At 40.4% G+C, this 22,408-nt stretch overlaps 2 protein-coding genes across 2 annotated transcripts; one reads left to right on the forward strand and one right to left on the reverse strand.

The window, feature by feature from the left end:
- Positions 1-128: 128 nt before the first annotated feature.
- Positions 129-2,682, reverse strand: LOC108091974 (zinc finger protein DZIP1). The gene is made up of 5 exons (XM_017191384.1): positions 2,512-2,682; positions 1,670-2,454; positions 877-1,601; positions 661-817; positions 129-601 (listed from the first exon to the last, which is right to left on the reverse strand). Exons 1-5 carry the CDS (start codon positions 2,603-2,605, stop codon positions 155-157), a joined length of 2,208 nt encoding a protein of 735 aa, XP_017046873.1. The 5' UTR covers positions 2,606-2,682; the 3' UTR covers positions 129-154.
- A 497-nt stretch (positions 2,683-3,179) lies between these two features.
- On the forward strand, positions 3,180-9,711 carry LOC108091977 (acetylcholine receptor subunit beta-like 2). Its single transcript, XM_017191387.2, has 11 exons — positions 3,180-3,356; positions 3,573-3,766; positions 3,831-3,959; positions 4,015-4,200; positions 4,262-4,394; positions 4,454-4,581; positions 6,758-6,933; positions 7,398-7,550; positions 7,636-7,715; positions 8,660-8,766; positions 9,208-9,711. Exons 1-11 carry the CDS (start codon positions 3,299-3,301, stop codon positions 9,421-9,423), a joined length of 1,560 nt encoding a protein of 519 aa, XP_017046876.1. The 5' UTR covers positions 3,180-3,298; the 3' UTR covers positions 9,424-9,711.
- Positions 9,712-22,408: the final 12,697 nt, after the last annotated feature.

Here is a 22,408-nt window from a genome sequence, read left to right on the forward strand (position 1 = left end):
ACCGAAGAAACGTTGTAACCGTTATTTCTAACCTAACTATTTAAAATATTCTCTTTAGGAATTCCAATAAAAACTTTTGACGAGTCTAAACAATACGTATTTAGAGGTAATGGCGAAACAAATTCATATAATTTTTCATGTTTATTGTTTAACCTCATTTAAAGTTATCATCGCTGTCATTGAAACTCTTCCCACTGTTCAAGGTGTTAAACATGACCCGTTTCCTCGGCAAAGGAACTGGCCTGGGGTTAAAGACCGTTTTGGAAGCTCCTCGCACTGTAGCCGCTGGCTTAACCAGAATCTCCTCCAGTCTGGCCTTAAAATCGCGATCAATTGGCCGTTGAGGACTTGAACTTCGAGACTGCTGCTCGCTGCTCACCGACTGCTCTTCCTCCTGCTCTTCGTCCTGGGAAGTAACTATATCCTCCTCAGATTTCTCCGAAGTAACCGACCTTTGAACTCTTTTCTTGGGGACTTCCATCGGTTTCAGCGGACTTTTGTGCTTCAGAAGCACTTCAGCACGATCAGAGAATTTGGCGGAACAGAGTTTCTCCACGAACTTCCGTATTCGATTTCGTGTGGCATAGAAATGTGGGTGTTGCTGAAGTGAATTTAAATCATTAAATATTTATGTTTGGTTTTAGGGACTTAAAAGCTCACCAATTTTAGTTTGTTGCGGTGATCGGACAACTCGGAGTTAACTCTTTTTAGGGAGGTATGGGAAATACCTTTGGATTTCATATCAAAACCGTAGGGCATTAACTTCCTGTTTACCATTTTCCGGGCATCTTTACGGGTAAGTGGCTTTTGAGGAGATCTACAAAATTCGAATACATTTTGTTAATGTTAAAATAAATTTAAGGTAAGCACACTCACCTAATTGACCTCGCAGGAGGCTTAATTGTTTTTGGCTTTGTAGATTCCCTGGGCGCATCAGATTCAGAGATTGACTCCTCTTCCTCCGTTAAACTTTGATCCTGGGCATCCTCGATATGCTCCTGACTCAGGCTCTCGCTGATGTCTGTAGTTTCCCTGGTTTCCGGCTTGTGAGAAACCGGTTCCCTGGGGGATTTCGTATATGTTGGATTGCTGCCCGAACTACCAGCACTTGGCTGCTCCTTCTCATGAACTTGAACATGGGTCACCAGTTGGGTGATGGGTTTCTCCGGGCTTTTCCGAGGCGCCTCCTCAATGGAATAGGTGTCGTCGTCCTGTTTCTTTTTAATGAACTCGCTCTCCACTTGCTTCCGGATGCGATCTGTGCTGGTTTCTTCTTTACGGGTAACTGGCTTTGGTATTTTTGATGCAGCTGGCAAAGTTTGAACTGGTTGCTCCGGTTGCTCCTTTCGTACAGTTAACTGCTTTAGCTCTCTCTCCAAGGCTTCCAATTTCTCCTTGTAGCCCAGTTCAAGGTGGAAGACCACCTCCTCTAATTTGTTAGCACTGATCTTGCCAATTTCCGCCACCTTTTCGGTTAGAATACGCTCTAGGTCCTCCAGACAGGGTGTAGCTACCCGATCTTCGAGCGGAGGCGTGGTTGTAGAGGCCTGTTTGCTCTGCTCAAGAGCGTGGCTAAGACCTTCTAGCCTCTTATTTATATCCTAAAAGGTTCCACATAAAAAGGTATAGGTATAAAAAAGGTATTATTTTTAAAAGTACTCCATCTTACCTTTATAAACTGTTCATTGCTCTGCTTAAGCTGCATTTGCCATTCCTCGAAGTTGCTTAGTCGCTCAGCCAATCCTGTGAGCTGCTCCTTTCTTTCGCTAGCTTCGCTTCGTTGCGCCTCGCTACTTATTTCGTCCTTTTCCTTTGGCTCTGCCAGATTGCTCTGAATGCCTACTGTGCGTTGTTCCTGCCGAGGACTCACCCTCTTCGATCCAGTGCTACGCTCCTTGATGTTTCGCTCAGCGGCATTTAGACGCTCCTTCAGTTGCTTGATCTCCAGCTCCATTTTGATTGTATTGATCAAATGCACATCCGTATCCTTGTCTCTATCCTTTTCCTTTCCCGTGGCGGAATTGAGACTGGGCGGAGTGCCTACACGATGCTTACGTCCAATATGCACATTCAAGGCTTCGTTGCTGATGAAATTCTTGGGACACAGATGACAAGGGTAAACCACTTCGCGAATGGCTTCAATCTGAGTGATCCTCTTGTGCAGCTGAACCACCTCGTTGTTTGATTCACTCAGGGATTTCCGGAGTGTGGCAATCTCTTCCTGTGCTGTCGAATGAGCCTCTTTTAAATCGGTGACACATTCGTCAAGGTAAGTTCGACAGCAAAGCAGATACTGAATGGCATATTGGGACATAACAAAGTACTTGGCAATGCCACTGTCCAGAATGTGAGTTTCCAAGACAGTTCCCAAAGGAGCCTCCGAAAGATGTGGTAACGCTTTGTCCACCAGCTCGAAGTTCTGCTCCCTAAGTATCCTCTCTGTTTCGTAGGAACCTATGCAAAAAAGTTTCTAAGAACTTATCAAAATTATTTTATTCGTTAAGACCTTACCCATCAGTCTCCAATCCAGTGGGCCATCGCGATACTGTCGCAACTTAAAGCCCGTTTCTCGGACCATCTGCGGATATCTGCCCTTGAAGCCCATATTTGTGAATCACCCACAAACGAATTAAAATCGAAAGTTTGTTTACTTCTTCTTCGCCTTCTTTGTTTTGCTTCTATTCTTTGCCAAAGTTCAGTTACTACTGGTTTTTCTTTACCCTCTTCTGTTTTCGGTTGCTCGTTGTCAAAGAAACTTGATTGTCAAGACAACGGGCTCAAAATCAAAAGTCCTTCTAGTTTGTGGTTGGGAACTTGGCTTATTAAGGGTGGATACCCTTTGGTAGGAAATTTATGGGGTTGTATAACACTTTGTGTGATACAAAAGGAATTTATAAATACTACTTATTAATTTAAAAAAATTATTTATAATTTCTAAATTTATAAACATAAATTTTAAATCAAGTGTTAAAAGGTGGCTTTTTATAAGTTTCTTGCTTGGAAATAAATACAATTTTGTCTTTTAATATATCTACGTAACTTTTGTTTATTTTCCCTTAACTTAAAAAAGCGCGTGAGGAACAATAATTTTGAGGATTCCGTCAGATACATTTTCCTATTACCATCGAGCATCTCTGCTGTAGCATCTGTCAAAAGGCACAACTCAGTTGCGATTAAACTCTCCGACCGTGAGGTTGTGTTCAAAGGAAAAGTCCAAGCAAAATGCTTTAAGTTTTGTTAAAAAACTCAAACTTATAGCAATTAATTGCACAAAAAAAACAGAGAAAGCACCAACAAAATGTGGCATTGGAGTTTGTTGTGTGTTTTTCTGCTGGTTCCGTTGGCAAACTCCACGGGTAAGCTGAGGAAAATTGTGCACCAGCCCAGGAAAAATCTGTGAAAATTCCGATACCCTGATGCTGTATCCTACGTATTTGACAGCTGTCAGGATGCTGCGCCCAAAAAGAGAGCGAGAGCGGCGCCTGCGCTGAAGTTTGTTTTGGGAAATTTTCCGTTTGTTTGGGATATTAACTTGGCATAGATCTCTCAAATTTCCTCTTCTCCTCCAACAGCTCCAATAAGTTTTGAGGCAAATCCGGACACCAAACGTCTCTATGATGATTTGTTGAGCAACTACAATCGGTTGATTAGACCCGTTGTGAACAACACGGAGACCCTTACGGTTTGGCTTGGTCTGAAATTGTCTCAGCTGATTGAGGTCAACTTGAAGAACCAGGTGATGACCACCAATCTGTGGGTGAAACAGGTAGTTATCACAATGCCATATAATATATTTAAAAATACTATAATATTAAAATATTTTTTTACAGCGCTGGTTCGACTACAAGTTACGTTGGGATCCGGAGGAATATGGTGGAGTTGAACAACTCTACGTACCCTCTGAACATATTTGGGTGCCCGACATTGTGCTTTACAACAATTGGGATGGAAACTATGAGGTTGGTCTGAGATTAATTATTTACATTATACCTACTTAAAAATTCCAATTTTTAGGTAACTCTAATGACTAAAGCCACTCTGAAGTACACAGGCGAAGTATTTTGGGAACCACCGGCTATTTACAAGTCATCCTGTGAAATGAACGTGGAGTACTTCCCCTACGACGAGCAAATTTGCTTTATGAAGTTCGGTTCATGGACCTATAATGGAGCCCAAGTGGATCTAAAACATTTGGATCAGGTGGGATTGTTTTATTCCTAACATACTTGAAAATAAATTAATTTACCAATAATCATTTTAGGTTCCTGGCAGTAATCTTGTCCAAGTGGGCATAGACTTAACCGAGTTTTATTTGTCTGTGGAATGGGACATACTTGAGGTACCAGCTACCAAGAATGAAGAATACTATCCCGACACTTTGGAACCGTTTTCAGGTGAGTTTACATAAGGTTTCTTACTAACAATTATTGTAAAAAATTTTATCTTTCGATAGATATAACATTCAAGTTGACCATGCGGCGAAAGACTTTGTTCTACACGGTTAATTTAATTGTGCCATGTGTGGCTTTAACTTTCCTCACGGTGTTGGTGTTTTATTTGCCAAGCGATTCCGGCGAAAAGGTAACAACGAGGAAATCACTCAAGAGTTTACGAAGACTTGAAGTGAAAACTATAACGTACATTTCTTTTGCATGATGCATGGTATTTATGATAATTAAACAGTAGTAGTTTTCTGGTACTGAAAATTAGAACTGCAACCCCTTTGTATACATGTTTTGTTTCGTCCTCAACCTACTTGTTGACTTTTACGTTATACCCCTTTCAAAATAATTTTAAAATCCAAGGTAAAAATTTTTAGTAAAATTCGTTTGTTATTTTATTTACTAAACTATTTCTTATCAACACTACGAAAAACAAAACCTCTACAATATACCTGTTCCTTTATAATCTATCTACTCATATGCACAACTCGTACTCCTTTCAATTACTTTAACTATCACTCCCTAATACTATATTTCAAGTCTGCTATCCTAAAGATGAGCTCTCCGTACACAAAAACTGTAAATTGGCTTACAAAAATGTTCAAAAACGAATATTAGAAACTCAAATTCTTTCTGAGAAGAGCTCAACTTGAATTTCCTGCTCTATCCACTCTTTAACTTTCTCTATTTTATGATCCCTTTTTTAAATAATAGATATATCATAATGATATTAAGCTTATTCTATCTATCTATCAATATATCAGCTCCGCAGCAGCGACCCTCTCAGAATTTATGAAAGCAGCACACATATATTGACGTACCATATACAAATATATCCCGAAAATCCCATTTTGCGTTGAATATCATTTGTGCTGTCCTGAGTAGAGAAATCTCATAACGTAAATTTTCATCGAATGCATACCAATACGCAGTCGATATCAACATCGAACCAAATCGAATCGAATTTAAAATGTCCAAAAGCCACTCCCAAAATTCTTCCATGTCGCGTATCTTGTAATTGAGCAGCGCACTCACACACCCACTCAATGACACACATACTCAAAGGACACCTGCATTCGGCACAGGCACACCTACACCCACACACAATCACAGATCCACACACACACATACACACGTACTGGACTCGTGCAGTTTGTTGTTATAATCCTTTTGTCGTTGCCTTAGTGTTTGTTTGTTCATTCTTATCGCTCGTTTGCTCAAGTAAAGGTAAATGCTTCGCCACCGATACTGATATATATACCCGATATCAACTCAATCATACTAAAACATATGTTGGCATTCTATATAGCATGTACGCTGAGGTAAAGTCCTTGTATTGAGATCCCAAGGGTTGGATAACATTTGAAAGGTTTATAATGAATGTTTTGTGTTACGGTAAAAGTTTGGAACATAGGAGATTATAATACTTGTTTATTAAGGATGTTGTAAAAATCTTAAAAACTGTTTAAGCTTTGAAGAATTTAAAAAGTCTTGAAATAATTTTGTAACTCAAACCGCAGTCTATCCATGAAGTAATATATTTAATAGATAAGCTGCCAAAAAAACCTTAATCGTTAACTTGACACAGAACAGACTGGAATTAATGTTGCTTTTATTTGTGTTTGGCTATCAAGTGATTCATGGAAGCACTTTCCATGTCAATAACTAGGGCTGAACTACTTAAAAACTTCCCCCACAAGAGATACATAAGTGCTACAGACTTCTCGAATCTTTTTTATCGACAGCCACACACGTACGCAAAAAGTTCACATGTAAACGTAGTAAAATGCGCTTTGTTGCTATTTCCTTTTTTTTTTTTGTTTTGTGTTGATTGTTTTCGTGTAAAGTTCGTATGATTGATTGATGTTGGTGGGTTCAGGTTATCCTATAGATTGTGTGTTCGCAAGTGTGTTAGTTGTGGGTCCTTAGCTTGGTCACAGTATACGCGATGCAGTCCTTAAGTACGTATTCTTTCGTTGGTTTGAAACAAATCGTTTACGAATTGATCAAAGTTGCAAACAATTATTTAAATTATTTCGTTTTTAAGTTTTGAGCTGCAGCAAGTACGAAAAACTCATGAAAACTTTCTTGCTGCAGACAATGTTGTTATTATTACGAGTAATTGGCTGAATTAACCAAACAAATTATAATGATTGTGTTTTAATTTGGTTGTTGTTCTGTGTTGATTGTCGTTGTTGGTTGATTGTTGGTTTGATTGTTTGATGGCTCGTGTTTCTGTCGGATCGAGTGGCCTCCGAATGCTGAAAGCCGAGGGATATCGAAAGGATGAAATTGTGTAAACATTTCGTTGACAGGTTACGTTATGTATTTCAATACTCGTGTCGTTGACCGTGTTTTTCCTGCTCTTGGCCGAAATTATTCCGCCAACCTCGTTGGCGGTGCCTCTGTTGGGCAAGTATCTGCTCTTTACCATGATACTCGTCTCGCTGTCCGTCTGGACAACCGTCTGCGTCCTGAACATCCACTTCAGGTGAGTCCCGAATAGGAGGTACACTCAGAAACACAATCGCCTTGTATATCTGAAAACCGCCATAAGAAAAATATGTATATTAAAATAGATATCAAAAATGTAATTTTTGTGAATTCTAGAAATATTTGTAAGTAGAAAAATCTTGACTTTTAAAAAGTCAGTCAGTATTCTTTTCGACAAATCCTGTAACATTTAAGTACACTTTTTTAAATAAATTGAAGATTTTAAATTATAATCTATTAATTAAAAAAAAAAAAAAAAAAGTTATATTGGAGCTGACGAAGAAGATTGGATTAAAACAATACGAATTTGACTGAAAGAATTAAATCGACTTCAAAGTTTTTTTAAACAAAGTTTCCATCAACAAATGTTAAGCTTTTCAAGTTATGGCGGATTATATCAGAAGTTGGTGATTTGTTTTTCTGAGTGGGGGTTAAAACACGTGTCAATTGCCCCCGGCACAGATCCCCCTCGACGCACAACATGTCGCCGCTGGTGCGGAAACTCTTCCTGCACTTCATGCCCAAGCTGATGATGATGCGCCGGACGCAATATACCCTTCCCGATTACGACGACTCCACGCCGAGCAACGGATACACCAACGAGATCGATGTGCGGTAAGTGGCATCTCGCGAAATTGAAAGCAAACACTTGACTTTGGACCCCGGCTGTTTGTGTTGCGGTTTTCCCCCCTCAATCCAGTGACAGCATCAGCGATTTTCCCAGCGAGTTTAAGGATAGTCAGGACGGCGCTTACGATAATGGCATGCAGAACTCTGTGGGTGAGTGCGCGATATCTAACCATAAAACACACAAATATTTTGCATGCCTGCCGGCACCAAATTGAAATCAAATATAACGCACACAAGCGGGCAAAAATAACAGCAGGGCAAATAATGCAATAAAATGGCGAATGCCATGAGCTGATGCGGCGATTTGATGACAAACAAGGCCTATGCGATTCAAAATGAAACACGGCCGTGGTCAGGGAATTCGGAGAACCAGGGTTCGCATTGTTGAACCCACACATTTTTGATTCTACGTCCCTGTGGTATTTTGAATTTTATTTAGGAGCTCAAAACAAACCAAGCGCAATGAAAAGCGCTGGTGGGATATAACAAATTTTATTGAAATTTGAGAGTGTATTTAATTTAGAGAGACATGACGTATATCTGAGATATAAGTGGATTAAATTAAAAGCAGATTTATCTGTACATCAATTTTAAACGATAATTTATTAGTGATTGGTTTTCCAAAAATAAGGAAACGTTTTTCTTAATATTCCTCATGGCATTCCACTAGTTTTTATTATTAAAATAAAAATAATTTTAGGTCTGCAAAATATAAATAAGTTAATGGGTTGGCTATTGTATCTAAGGTTAATACAAACATGTCATTAAATTTTGGACTATACCTTAAAGAGAATCTATTATATTTGTGCATGCAGCTTCATCCGTAAATATTTTTGACGGCATAATTCAGCATCTTCGTTAACTGAAAGCCCAATGCCCTGAGGCGTTAATTTGGGTCCTGGCGAGGGCCAAAATATTTGTCCACCCATACGAGCACATAAAAGCCTAGATGCACACACACGAAACACACACACAGACACACACACACACAGTTACACGTGCCCAAAGGGAGGGATTTGCTTGATTCCCGCATTTATTTATTATTCCAATATTTTATTTCAATTTTTTGCGATTTGATGGCGGAAACTTGACAGATTCCGACAATGTGATACCGCGCAACTTAACACCCGAAGTGCTGCAGGCGCTGCGAGCGGTCAGATTTATTGCGCAGCATATCAAGGATGCCGACAAGGATAACGAGGTGGGTACACAGGCTCCTCAACTCCGCCGCCATCTTCCGTGGCCGTGCTTATTTTTGTTGCCCATTTTTATTGACGCGTGTCCTCCTCGAAGACGAGGAGTCCTTGCCGTTGTTATTGTTTACTTGCCATATTTTCGGCGTCTGAAGTGGGATTCTTTTGCCCCACCACTCTTGAGTTTTTTTGATTATTGTTTATTGCCCTTAAGTTCGAGTTGAATGCATTGAACGGAGCCAAGTCCCAAATGTGCAGCAAACAATTGTAAAATATTAAATCATAACTTTATATTTTTATTGCGATTCAAGTTTATTGGTAGCCAGCCGCAGGGGCCATATTTTATTAGGCCTCGAGAAAAAAACCGAATAAAACCAATTTCGTTCAGCCGCAAAAACGTTTCGACGAATGATATTAAAAATCTATTTTTTATTGTTTCATCGCCGCAGATTGTGGAGGACTGGAAGTTCGTATCGATGGTGCTGGACCGCTTCTTCCTCTGGCTCTTCACGTTATCCTGTGTCTTCGGAACGCTGGCCATTATATGCCAGTCGCCTTCTCTATATGACACCCGGTCGCCCATCGACCGCCAGCTGAGCGAGATTCCGCTGCGCAAAAACAATTTCATGCTGCCGCCGGACATTGTCCGTCAAGTCCTAACCTAATTGGGGTCCCGAGGTCTTCCCGTCTGAGTTAACAATGCTTCCGAGTCGAGGAACTGTTTTTATGGATCGCAATCAAATCAGTTGTTTCCTGGGCGTACTGGGAATACGATTTATGTTTAAGTGTTTATCACCCTGCAATACTGTAAAACCGAATTAGCTATAAAAAAAACGAAACTAAATAAAAAATTCAATTTGAAATGGGAAAGACCCGATTTAAATATGAATACAAGTTTAATAAATTGAGATAAGCATTTGTGAGAAGCATTTGCCAGTTGCTATCAAACCAAACCACAATGACATCTGCTCAGTCGCTGTTAATTTTCAATTAGGAGATGACTTTTCATGAAAGTTTCGGTGGAAATAAAACGATTTCTTGTCGAGCGCCAACAATATGGTAAGAACTTCGCATTTGCTGTGTCAAACAGACATTGCGCATACGCCACGTTGGCTGCCTAAATAATTTGCAGTATCATTTATTTGTCTCCGCACTCGGCTGCTCCTTTGTCTTTGTCTGTGCCGCCGTCGCTTTACTTGTCGCACTGTCGCATTAAATTAGAAAGTTGAAATCTCTTGGCCTCGCATTCATCAACATGTGCAGGTTCTGCTGGCAAAAGCAAAGGACTTTCACTTCGGCACTGTCAACAGACATAATTTGCCAAGCACTTTGACTGGCAGGGGGAGGGTTAACATTCTATAAAGCGTGTTGATGATGAAAATAACCAGAAAAAAAAACGGTGGCATTTTTGGAGTGCCTCTAACGAAGCAAAGAACTCCCTAGAATTACCAAAACAAAGTTTTTTCTTTATAAAATAAAATAAGTTTGCAGTGTTTTAATAATAATTAGTTCGATTGTTTGTATTTGTTACTTCTTAAGCAAATTAGCTACTTAAGCATTGTTTTTACTTTTGTCATAATGATTTGAATTGAGTATATAGCACTGTATCCATATTAGATTCTTATATACCCTTTGTAAGCTGAAGTTTGATCCAGATATTATTAAGATTTGCTTAAGGTTTCCTTCCTGCCTGGCAACCCTCTATCTTAATGTCGTTTTCCTCAGCTTCCTTGCCGTACTTTATTTTATTTTTGGCATTCTCTTTTTTTTTTGTTGGCAGTTTTAAATTAGAAAAGTTTTTGCCAGATTTTTGTTTTACATTTTTCATATTTTCTACGGGCCGTGCCCCGCTGTGCATGTTTGTCGCTCTCCTTATTGTTGTTGTTGTTATTATTGTTCTTGTTGTTGCTGCTGCGTCACATGCGTAGCTCGGAAAGGAGCTGGTCGCCCTCCTCCTCCATCTGTGGCACCATCTCCATCATCATCAGGAGCAGCAGCAGCAGGAGGAGAAGGAACGGCTTTTGTGGGACCGAAATCCACTCCCGACACCAGCTGAGCTGAGAATCTGCGAACCGGGCGAAGTATGTCATGTTAATTTCTATTTGTTTGCCATGCAGAGCGGCAAACTTGTCCCGGGTCCTGTTCTCTATGAAAACTCAACTACAGTGGAGGTCAGATGTGAATGCAACTTACTCAACCGAGCAGAGGAAGCCTAGTTAAATATTAAAAAAATATCACATATTTCCGTAAGTGTGTCATTTGTGCAGCAAACTTAATAAGCAGAAAGAGTAAGAGCGTCTGAAAGTTTTAAGCGAAAAAGTTCAGCTGCATGATTTATTGCAATTTAACCTTATTAACTTTTAAACTCCACAATTACTTCTGTCAGAAATTCAATTTTAATAAAACCAACCGAATTTGAATAACATTAAGCAGATTTGGCAACAGTTATACCGGATTACCTTTGTAATTCAACTTTTGTATCCCCTATTTGTCAGTGACCACTGTGATGGTATTTGCATAAAGCCGCAAAGTATGCAACACATTTTCGGGCACAAGCTAAAGTTCAGCAAAGCACAAAACAATATGCAAATTGCCCAACCAACCCGCACCCACGTCCCTTCACCCCACCAACTCAAAAAAAAAAGGCATCGAAAAGACTTTCGGGTCAAAAGCAGATCCTTTTTTTCAGTTTTCGGTGCCATCCCTTCAGCTGCATGTGTTAAGCGACTGTTAAGTGACTTAAGCCCAGTTTACACGGTCAATTACACAACGGCCAGAAGAAGAAGAAGAAGATGGAGGAGTGGAAGAAGAAGAGGAAGGGAAACCGAGAGTGAAATGACCCTGGCAGCTAATTAAGAAACGAGCTGCGCCACGGAAATCAAAACCATAAACTAAACTGCCGCAAAGGAAACGCAGCGCGGAATGCATTCAAGCCAACAGCCAACAGCCAACGACGAACGGTTTTGGTCAGGCCAAGATTCAGTAGCAAATGGCCAAATGGCCAAATGGCAAAGTGGCAAGAGGGAGAAGCACGTGCGATGCTAGGTTTGGCCAACCAACTATCCAATACACACTGGTGCACACAATCCCAAACCGAAAACAAATGTAATTGCAATCGAGATTATAAAACAAAAATGATTTTACAAATCAAAGGAAATGCTTACCTTTAAAATAAAATACTCTCTTTGTTAAGGTAAAACTCAAACTGCATGACTTAAACCTTAATTTTTGCTAGTGGAAGGTGTAGTAATATTTTTTAAATTTGTTTATAATTTTTTTACAGTGTTCCCCTTACACGTAAACACCCTTGAAATGCACTCGTGTGTCGCCGTGTCCGACGGCGTGACAGGAAAAAATATATACACCAAAAGCAGGGAATTGCTACATTTGACCAAAAGCACGTCAATTAGAGTTTTAAAGGGGCGCGGTCGATGTGCGAATGACTTTGATGTGCCAAAGGGGCTTAGCCGAACATGTATCTATGTATCTTTGTATCTATGTGGTGGAAAAGGGGGATTCGAGGGGGCGTGGAAAACCGCAGCAGGGTGGCTTGTTCATTTTCAGTTTGGTTATTTATTTAATTTGAAAGCGATTCCGTGTTTGTTTTTTTGGGTTTTCTGTGCTTCTATTTTCGGTCTAAGGCTGCCGGCGATTTGTATACTGGTTTTGAATGATTGTTAGCTCGTTTTAGCTGCTCATTAACCCGTAAATGGGTTGGTGGACTTATTTGGCAATAAGTTTTTTAGATCTGTATTTTGCAATGTTAAGCCTCAATAAATTTTAAACAGATAAAGAGATTTTAGCTAAAACATAGTCCTAAACTTAAAATTCCAATATTTAATCCTATCGGTGGGATTTGTAAGACTTACTTCTCAAAAAATAGACTCCGTTTTAATAAAAATTCCGCTGCTGTACCAGTAAATCCTCGCCGCCAAGTAAGCTTGATTTGTGGGGGTCATTGACGGGTTTAAATAGTTAAGTCGAGTCCCTTTCGACTCTAAAGTTCATTTGGCAAGAACAAAGAGCGGCGACAAACATATGGGTGAAGTGTGTGTTTTGTGCAATGATAAATTACAAAATTGCTGCCTTTGGCAAAAGCCTTGTTTGTGTGCGAGTGTGTGTGTGTGTAAGTGTGAGTGTGACCCAGTCCCAAGATGAGGCCACAAAGGCCATTTTGTTGTTATTAAGTTTGCCTTCTGCCATTTCCTTTTTTTGTTTTGTTTTCAACTGCACATGGCTTTTGTCTATGTGGCAAAGGGCGGGGGTGGCGAAAAAAACTAGGAGAAGGGAGTGCGAGGGGAGGCTCGACAGTTGTACACTGCGTGAAATTAATGATGCGCCAAAGTTCTGCTTCTTCTGCGGCTTCATTGTTGTGCAGTCGAAATGGCAACGAAATGTCCACAAAATGTAGGTCTAAAGACGCTTTTATTAATAGTCCTGCTACGTGGTCACGATTAACTGCCATTTTACGCACTCGCACTCGTCCTGCCACTCCTACTTTTGCCCCTCCGCCCCCCCTTTCCTTCTCCCTATTTTCCCCGCTCCCTAAAATGGCCGATGGGCGGTCTTAGCCTTTTTGAAAGCTTTTTGCTGTTGCGTAAGTCAGAAAGTCTCTCATCTCTGTGGATGTGACCGAGTGTGTGTGTCTGTGCGTGTGTAATCTGCGTGGGATTTGGACACGACTTTACTTAAGTTCATAAAAATTCTATTAAAGGCAAAAAACCTTAGCTCGGGGACACGCCCCCTTCCGTCCTTTGCATGCCCCAGTAGTTAAGCGTTCTGCGATCCCCAATCACCTAGATATAAATTAATGACTGTGATGATAAAAGGTGTAATTTGTTAGGGGGAAAGATATTGTTTAAAATATTATTTATTACTTTAAAACTTTTGTAAGAAGTAATTCAGAAACTTGTAATGATAATTAAGTTACTTTAGAACTACTTCTCATTTTGAATTATATTTTATAAATCAATGAAATCAATGCATTAGTGGAACCTCGTTCTGTCTTATATTTAACTTAATTTCAGGTGGTAGCTATTAAAATGATTTTGTGACTGGAACGTCCTTCTGGTCTATGGCATTGTCCTGCTGCTGGAACAATCAGACTCGACGTCTTTTAATAACATTTTTCGCTTGGCTTCCTGGCCATCTCCCCTTGCACTTTTTTGCGCCTTTGTCTTTTGGCATTCTATTTTTTTTTTTTTTTTTTCGCTTAAGTGGAGGCCCCGTTGCTGTCGAGTGGCGGGTGCCACGCCCCTTCCCGCATTCGCCCGGCCGCCCACCATTTTACATGACATTTTAAATTTACGATTTACATTAAATGGCGCAATGCAAGAGCAGAGCAACAACAGGGCCAACTCACAGAAGAAAAGCAAAGAAAAAAAGCAGGAGGAGTAAGTACAACGAGTGGTTGTAAAACGAAATTGCTCAGCCGCTTCAAGAGGCTCTGTTAGCCCGGCCCAATCCCCACCCACTTTGGCCGCCTTCTGCGGTTGTCTGCCTGTCCTCGGAATACAGTTAAAAACCAATTTCGTGTATGTAAAATATATCAACTATATATTTAAGTGGCTCTCGCGATGCTGATTCCGTATTTCCCTACCCTGCACTTTTTTCTCCTCTTCCCCTTTATTTTTTTTTTTTTGGATGGATGGGGGAATGTCTTTTATTTGTATTCTGTATTCTTTCTACTTGTCGCTTGTCAAGGATAAATGCATTAGCAGGCGTAGCAATTTGCACATTAAGGCGTGACAAAGGGGCGTGGCTGGGGGCGGTGGCAAAGGTAATATACGAGTGTGGGGAAGGTGGGGGTGGTGGCAAATGGGGTTGCGTGGAAATACATTAAGGATAGGAAATCTCTTAGCGGCTGAAAATGAAATCGTGTTGAACAATCACATAAATTGGTCGAGATGAAGCGATTGAAAAGGATGAAATTGGGGAGCAATAGAAAGGTTTTTCTGATTAGTTTGATTAACGAAAATAACTTAAATAATTGATATGTGAAGATGGGATTATATTCCTTCCCAGGGATTTATTTTAGATTTCCAAACAAATTATTTATTTTACATTAAAGCTAAATTACAGCAATGAATATAAGCAAAAAACATCCATGGCGTACAAATCTTTGAAGCAATTAATCATTCTGGAGTATGAACTTTGCCGGCATAATCAACCTTACTTCTAATCTGTACAATCTAATAAATTTCCTCATATTTCAGGCACTAACCCAAATAAATCTGCAGCAATGACTAATTAAACTTTTGGGCCGAGAACTCTGTTTTATGATGATTCCTGATGGGCGCCGCTCCCCCGAAAATGTTGGCAGTTAAATAAATAGTTGTTTCGTCTTGTTTGTTGCACACAAACACACACACACACTCACAAACAGACCCACCTGTCCGCACACTTGACGTGTATTTCCGTTTCCGTTATGCGAAAACTTTTTTCAAGCCACCTAAGTCTCCTTTTCCATTTCCTTTCGCTTTCCCTTTCTTTTTCCCCGGCCCATTTTCATGTCGAAGTTGTTGAGGGGCGAAAGTTTCACGCTTAACATTTGCGCCGTGCAAAAGTTGAAAAGTTTATCCCAACACACACAGACAGGACTAACTAACTAGCGGACACCTAGCCACTAGTACACCTTCACCCATACACCTTCACAACACACCCACACACACACACATACACACATGTATGCTGATTAGCGTGGGTTGTGATTAAGGCAAAGGAAAACGTGCCAAAGGATTCGGGGGGCGGGGGAATCGAAGGGGCATCCCGGCAAACTGGTGCTTAATTAAATTTAACAGCTGCTTAATTGCACTCTTGCCACGGGGGCGTGGCACTGCCGCCTTAGTGCCGCCTTATTGCCGCCGCCTTGCTATTAATAATTTTGACCAAAAACGCTAATGAGCCAAACTCAACTTAAGTTTAGTTTCAACTGAGAAAACCCCCAGCTCCAAGTTGGAGTAAAGTTTTTCAATTTTTAAACGAAACACAAGGAGTTTCCAGAAAAGGTATAAACATTTTGGGAATAAGTACCTATGTAATTCTTAGATTTTACTTTAATTTCATTTTATTTTCCAGTGAAGCTTGAGAAGAAGAATTGATAAAAATAAAGCATTAAATAGTTTTCTTAAATATATTTCGGTAATATTTTTAATTTAATTTACCTCTCCTTTTGGTTAGAGTATTTTCCTTTGAAACTGTTGGTCAAAACTTTGACGTAACCTTCGCTGCTTTCATTTATCATGCCACTGAGGACTCCGGTGGTGGTTGCCTTTGCTCCCTTTTAGACGCCTCCTCTCGATTCCTGCCCACTGGCGGAGGCTATTAATTTCGCGTCAATTAAAAATTAAGCCAATTATTTGTGCCTGCCCCGTGGCAGAACTGGCTCAACACCGGCCTTCACAACAGCCCTTCGTGTTCGTGTCCTCTGTCCCGAGTTCTGAGTCCTGTGTCCTGTGTCCTGAGTTCGGAGTCCTTCCCCCGGCTTCCTTCCTTCCTTTCTATCGTCCTTCCTGGCTGGCTGGCCTTTGCTATCCTTTCCCTTGACTGCATTCGAAGTCCATTAGGGCTTCATTTGTTTTTAATGCTGTGTAACCTTTTGCCAGAAACAAAGAATAACATAAAATAAGATGAGGGCGAACAAAAAACGCGCATTTTCGAAGTTGCCACTTTCACGGTTCGGGCCAGATCGTTCAGTTCCGTTTGGCTTCGCTTTTTCTGATGTCAGGCCGCCCGCCGTTTATTGGCTAATTTAATTTGCATGTCTTGCGTTTGGGCAATTAATCAGCGGAAACAGCTGTCCGTCGCCTTAACCCGTTTCCCTGCTCCTTCAGACTTTTTTACAGGCCTTCGGGTTCTCTTTTCAATTGAATTTTTTCGTGTTCTTAAATTATTTGCACACAGGAAAAAAAAGTCTGAAGATTATACTTCATGTTTGCTTTTAAAACTAAAATTATAGTATTGTGAGAAAAAATTTAAATGAGATTTTTTTTGTTAACACTAAAATATGAATTTCATAAAAGATTTTACATTTTTTCAGATTTGTCTAATAAAATTTCTTGTTGGTAAGCTCGATAACCTTATAATAAACCAAATTATGCACCAAATGACTTAACATTATTTTCGGTACACTTGCTTTTTTCGGCACTTAATTTCAATCTGGCTCAAGTCGCCTGCCATGCTCTTTGTACGAGTATTGTGCAATCCTGCCTTGCTATTCCTTATTGAATTACGAGTCCTGCACCGCCCTGCTGCAGATGTCCTGTGCCCTTCGCCTTTTAATTGCATTTTCCTCGAACGGAACGACTGCAGGCTGCAGCTCAAGTGGCTGCCTCTCACCTTTTCGCCACCCGCGTCAAGTTGAAATTAATGCAGCAATTTGTAATGAGTTTGCCTCTTTGCTTTGGTGTCACTGCTGTGTCTGTGTTGTCTTCGCAGGAGCAGGATTTATTGTTGCATACTTGATGCCGCTGCTCTCGGATCAAGTAAATATATTTCATTTCTTTCTGCAATCCAATTTGCAGCCTGCACTGGCTGTAAATATTTTCCGCCTTATTATGATAATTTATTGTACTTAGCCGGCCAATAATTGTGCGCACAAACAATATAATGAGCCATGGCCCAACGCGTTCTGAATAGTCAAGCAGCATCGAAAGCGGCTGGATTGCGTAAATCAAATTATGCAAAGCAGCGGGCCTGAATATATTCTTCGAGGGTCTCGGACCCGAATTCCCGGAATGGAATGGAGCCAACTGTAGAGCACTCATGTGTCAACTGGATGTTTGACCAATATTTATTCCCGCCTTGGGAGATTCCCCACTTGAGATTTTTTAGGTCTTCTTTAAATGCGTCAAGTTTCTCTTTGGTTGGTTTGTAAAATGTCAAAAAAAAAGATAAAACCAAAATCTTAAAATGCAAATATTTGTGCGCTTTAGTATCCCGATTTTAGTGGGAGTTTTGCAGTACATATATCAAATGTTGATTTTCAAAAATATATATACTTGTTTATTTTTTTTTCCATTAATTTCCATTAATCAACGATATTTTTAACAAGCTTTACTTTCATCTTCTTGGAGAGTTAATAACTTTGTGGTTTACTTTTCAAATAAACCCCACCGCTTGAAATAGCCAACGGATATTTGAAAGCTTTTACACTCAACGCAATCGCTTAACTCATTTTTTGCCTGCTTTACGAGCTCCACTTTGACACCTAACATGGGGATAGGGGATCGGGAATTGGGGACAGGGGACAGCGTGGCGACCCCTTTTCTTTTTTATACGAGTGTGTATTGTCAAGCCATAAATTTGTTTGGTTGCGCAGTATAAATTTTTAAGCAAAGACAAGCCATGTCACGCACCCTCCAACAACAACAACAAAAACAGCAAAAAAAGGGGAAAAAGGGCAAACAGGAGCAGGATACGAGTGAAACTATAAAAGCGCCGAAAAATTGAAATAAATTGAAAATTGCAGAAAAATATAACAAAGTGCTGTCCAGCTTTTGAGGGTTAGTGGGTGGAAAGTGGGCGGAGTGTGTCCTTGTGTGCTGGGAAATTCCCTCCTCGGCAAGTTGAATCCTTTGGCTTGTCTGTTTGGCTGTGTGTGCGTGCATATAAATTAAGTTTTAAAAGTAAGCGTTCTTTCTTTTCTATCTCCTCCCCTTTGTGTTGTATTTGAAAACAAAATAAATGCAGCATCTAGTATTTCGTGGAAATTCGATAGACCAAGGTGCAGGTACGAGGTAAACTTTGCGAGAAAAAACCTGAGAGCTGAGAAAAACTGAGCTGGCTGACTTGAGGGGCTCTGATTTCACAAGTTGCTCCTTGGCCATCTTTTCCGAGTGCCGGAGCAGCCCTTAAGTGGAAAATGCATTAGCATATGGTGAGTATTTAAAGATAAACATTGCATTGACTGCGGATAGTGGTCGAGTTTCTATAGAAATTGATTCTGTTTGAGCCAAGTTCTGGTTCAAGTTACTTTCGTAATTTACTTAATTTGATTTGTGTTTTGATTGGGTTTTGCGTTGCACAAGAAAATAAAGTGGATTTCTTTTCAAGTTCTCTAGCTTTTAAAGTAAACATTTTGCCGGCTTATCTGTTCATAATCACCCCTTTGTGGAAAACTAGTTGTTAGCCTTAAAGTCCACATAAAGCTAGAATGTCTAGGAGTTCATTAAAATGCAGATGGTGCTTAAAAGTAAGCACTATATTAAAGTCGTTTTAGCTGAGTTTAGGAATGGCTTCTCTGGGAGAGAAGCATTCATTAACCGAGCTTTCTTTTATCGATGCGAATGACAATTAAATCCGAGTTTGCTTTCCAATTAAACCACTTGATTAGCTTTTGTGAACTGCAAAGGGCTGGTCATGGGTATCTATTCCTCTGTGACCTCCGTCGAATGTTCATCGCTGTGCGTGGGCGTTGACATTGCAGTGTGACCAGCATTGTGCGTGAAGCATGTTAATTGCGCCTAATCAGCGACACGAGCATTAGCACCACAGTCGTCCGCAAATATGGGCGTGGCATCGCAACGCTTAATTACATAAGTGAAGAAGGGAGCGACTCCGCCCGAAAATCCTTCACTTTTCTGCTGATTCCTTCAGTTTGGCAATCGCCGCACTTATCCACGATGGCACAAAGTGTCCGGAACAATTTGTTAGTTCACCGCATTCACTTTTGGTTAACAGATTTCTTTTTCGTACAGCTAACTCAATAAACCCGACGTCGTTCGTTGTCTTGCATGACAAGAGCAATGGCGACAGACACTCAACGGGTTATTAGCGAGCGGGGCTGTCAAAGGAGCACCAGGATGCCAAGGGGTTACGGAATGGCGGATAAGGGGTCACGTCGATGAGCTGCTCTCCTCGTTGTTGGTGATTCCACTGCAGTCAGCCCGACGCTAAATGGATTTTTAATGTCGTTGGCATTGCAGGAAAAGTTTGCCAAAGGTTGTTGTCATCGCTGGAGCGAGTATCCTGTATGTACTTGTGTGCGTAATAACACTTAAACGCTTAAATTTGGTAATAGATTGGGGCTCGTCAGCATTAGAGGTGGCACGATATTCAGATTCGATAATCGATCCCCCCGTATAAAATTTAAAAATACGTTATTTGGGAATGCGTTACAAACAATTGAAGGTCACTTATGTGAACAAATCTCACATAAACAGGGGACAAAAAATTGACCATCTCCGAATTGAAAAATTTAAATGCACGATGCTTAGAAATTGCGTGACAAACATTTAAAGGCAAGGCACTTTGGTTTTTCACGCTGCCATCTCTGTTTATAGATCGCCTGCATTTTCGCCGGAAAGAGTTCGTGGCGCTGCCTCAGCTTCTTTGGAAGGTACGTGCAACAATCAAGTGTCAGCGTAATGAGCTATCAAGCTGCAAAATATGCAATTTGAGCGCGACTAAGAGTACCGCCCACACCCACACACACACATACAGCTACTCACATTCACACTCGTGCAGTGCCACAAAGACAGGCTCACAAATGCGGGTTGAGTCGAGAACAACGAACATCAAGAACAACGACAACAACAACTACAACAACTACAACAACGAGAATGACAACACCTCGCTATCGCAGGAGCTTTTGCTAAATTTTGCGTGTAAGTGACAAGTCCCGCATAAAAGGGCATAACAACTGCAAAACGCTGATGACAATGTGTGTGTGTTTAAGCGAGTGTGTGTCATGTGGTTGTCTGTGTGTAACGGTCTGGATGTATGTGTATGTGTGAATGTGCTAGAAGAGGACGACGCGTTTTTGTTGCACTTATTAATGAACAAACAACAGAGCGGCTACGTAATCATCGTTGTCAGCCAAGCGCCATCATAATCAAGCACTCAAGCGCATAATTATGACATGGGTGTGGGGGGAGGGGCTGAAGTAAGGGCCGAGGGGCGTGGCAGGGGCGTTGGGGCTTAGCGGATTGAGGGATGAGGTGGCGTGCTGCTCTGACGTTCGTTGGCTCGGTTTCGGATTTTGGGTTTGCGGTTTGACTGTTGTCCTGTGGTCGCTAACTAACTCAGGGAAGGGGTGTCCTTAGAAGGGGAAGGATACTAGGATATACATAAAGGTATTTTTCTGTTGAGTAAATTAAAAAGGAATCATATCTATACATGAATAAATATCCAGAAATAAAGGTGATAAGGAACAAAGAGAATAAGTACTTCATTTAACCATTTTAAATATTTTCAAAAGGATTATCTTCTTACTTTTTTATTTGGTAGCAATATAATGAATTAAACGAATACTTATTTTAATTTGTATACATTTTAAGTAACCGCTGTATTTAAATCTAAAGTTCTGGATACTAGTATGTTAATACCCTACCCTCGACGCCTCTGTCCACAATATCCTAGAAGTGGACACTGACCAATGCTTGCACAGGACTCTCTCTGTGGCTTTGTTCTCGTCCTGGTATCACTGCTCCAGCTCTCTGCTCTCGCCATCCGCTCCGCTTTATATTGTTTTTGTGTTGGTCCATAACTTACAATTAAAAATCATGACACTTAAGCATAATTAAAATATGAAAACGTTTCTGGATACTACGCAGCTATAAAGTGTAATAAAAGTTAATTAGAAGACGGCAAAGGGCGAGTCCTTAAAGCTCTGCCCTTTATGGAAAATCCACTAAACTCAGCTTTGTTCAAGTTTTGCGCGCACTACTAAAAAGTATTGAGTACTAATGAGTTTTTAATCACCATTGCAGATGGGGATTTCCAAGGCGAGGGGGGAATGCATTTGCAACTCGTTGTTTATTATCCTGCCGGCTGGCTTAAAGTATTAAATACTGGAATCTGGCGCAAAGCCTGATGACCACAAAGTGAAAAGCCAAAACAATGCAGGCATCGGGGTGTTAAATGGTTTTGTCTGCATGTCAAATTACAGGAAGCATAATTTCAAGCCTGGTTGCCTGCTCCTGTTCCCAATCCGCAAGCCGACCAACCATCGACCTAACTTGGCCCAAAGTAAACAAAACGAAGCAAATTCCAGCAGAACAAAACAAAACAAAAGGTGAAATTATGCATTGAATTTTTGGGTCTGCCGAGGGAGGGGATTTTACTTCGGGGATTCAGGAAGGAATGGAATCGGAATTTATTGTTGGTCATTAGGCAAATCCATTTGGTAGTTGGCAAACATTAATGGGAGTGTTCAGGATTAATCGAGAGATCGCTTATTGAATTCAAAACAAGTCTATCGTTCATGTAAATTAGAGATAATTAATTCCAATTTCTATAACTATCAGTAGATCAATCAATCGGAATTTAATATAAGATGCTATTTGGGTAAATGGGTGAGTTAATTGCAAATGGATTTTGAGGCAATCTAAATTGTAATGCAGATTATGGTACTTTAATGAGAAGCTTTAACAGCATGTTAAACAGCATTCGATTTCAAAACTATATAAAATATTTAAAAATTCTTTATTCACAGCTTTTGCAAATTGTCCTTTTGAACCGCTTCCCTCGATAAAGTCACTTCATTCCAGATAATGGAGTTTCGAGTGCATTAAGCAAAATATCCTTTGTGCGCTGTGCTATTAATTAGGCTTATTAAAATAGGCGCTGACAGCTTTGCGGTTTGGCGGTTCGAGGTTTTGGGGGCTGAGACCGGTTCTTAGCCGTCAAGGATGTTTTAATCAGGCCAAT

Source organism: Drosophila ficusphila, unplaced genomic scaffold, assembly GCF_018152265.1.
Source record: "Drosophila ficusphila isolate 14025-0441.05 unplaced genomic scaffold, ASM1815226v1 contig_791, whole genome shotgun sequence".
Classification (NCBI taxonomy): domain Eukaryota; kingdom Metazoa; phylum Arthropoda; class Insecta; order Diptera; family Drosophilidae; genus Drosophila; species Drosophila ficusphila.

Bases quoted from the DNA above. Each gene is read 5' to 3' on its own strand.
- LOC108091974 (XM_017191384.1), bottom strand. From the start codon at position 2,605: ATGGGCTTCAAGGGCAGATATCCGCAGATGGTCCGAGAAACGGGCTTT. The intron at 2,455-2,511 runs GTAAGGTCTTAA...TTTTTTGCATAG, and splicing joins ACTGGATTGGAGACTGATGG to GTTCCTACGAAACAGAGAGG. The intron at 602-660 runs GTGAGCTTTTAA...AATTCACTTCAG, and splicing joins ACCGCAACAAACTAAAATTG to CAACACCCACATTTCTATGC.
- LOC108091977 (XM_017191387.2), top strand. From the start codon at position 3,299: ATGTGGCATTGGAGTTTGTTGTGTGTTTTTCTGCTGGTTCCGTTGGCA. The intron at 3,767-3,830 runs GTAGTTATCACA...ATTTTTTTACAG, and splicing joins CCAATCTGTGGGTGAAACAG to CGCTGGTTCGACTACAAGTT. The intron at 3,960-4,014 runs GTTGGTCTGAGA...TCCAATTTTTAG, and splicing joins ATTGGGATGGAAACTATGAG to GTAACTCTAATGACTAAAGC.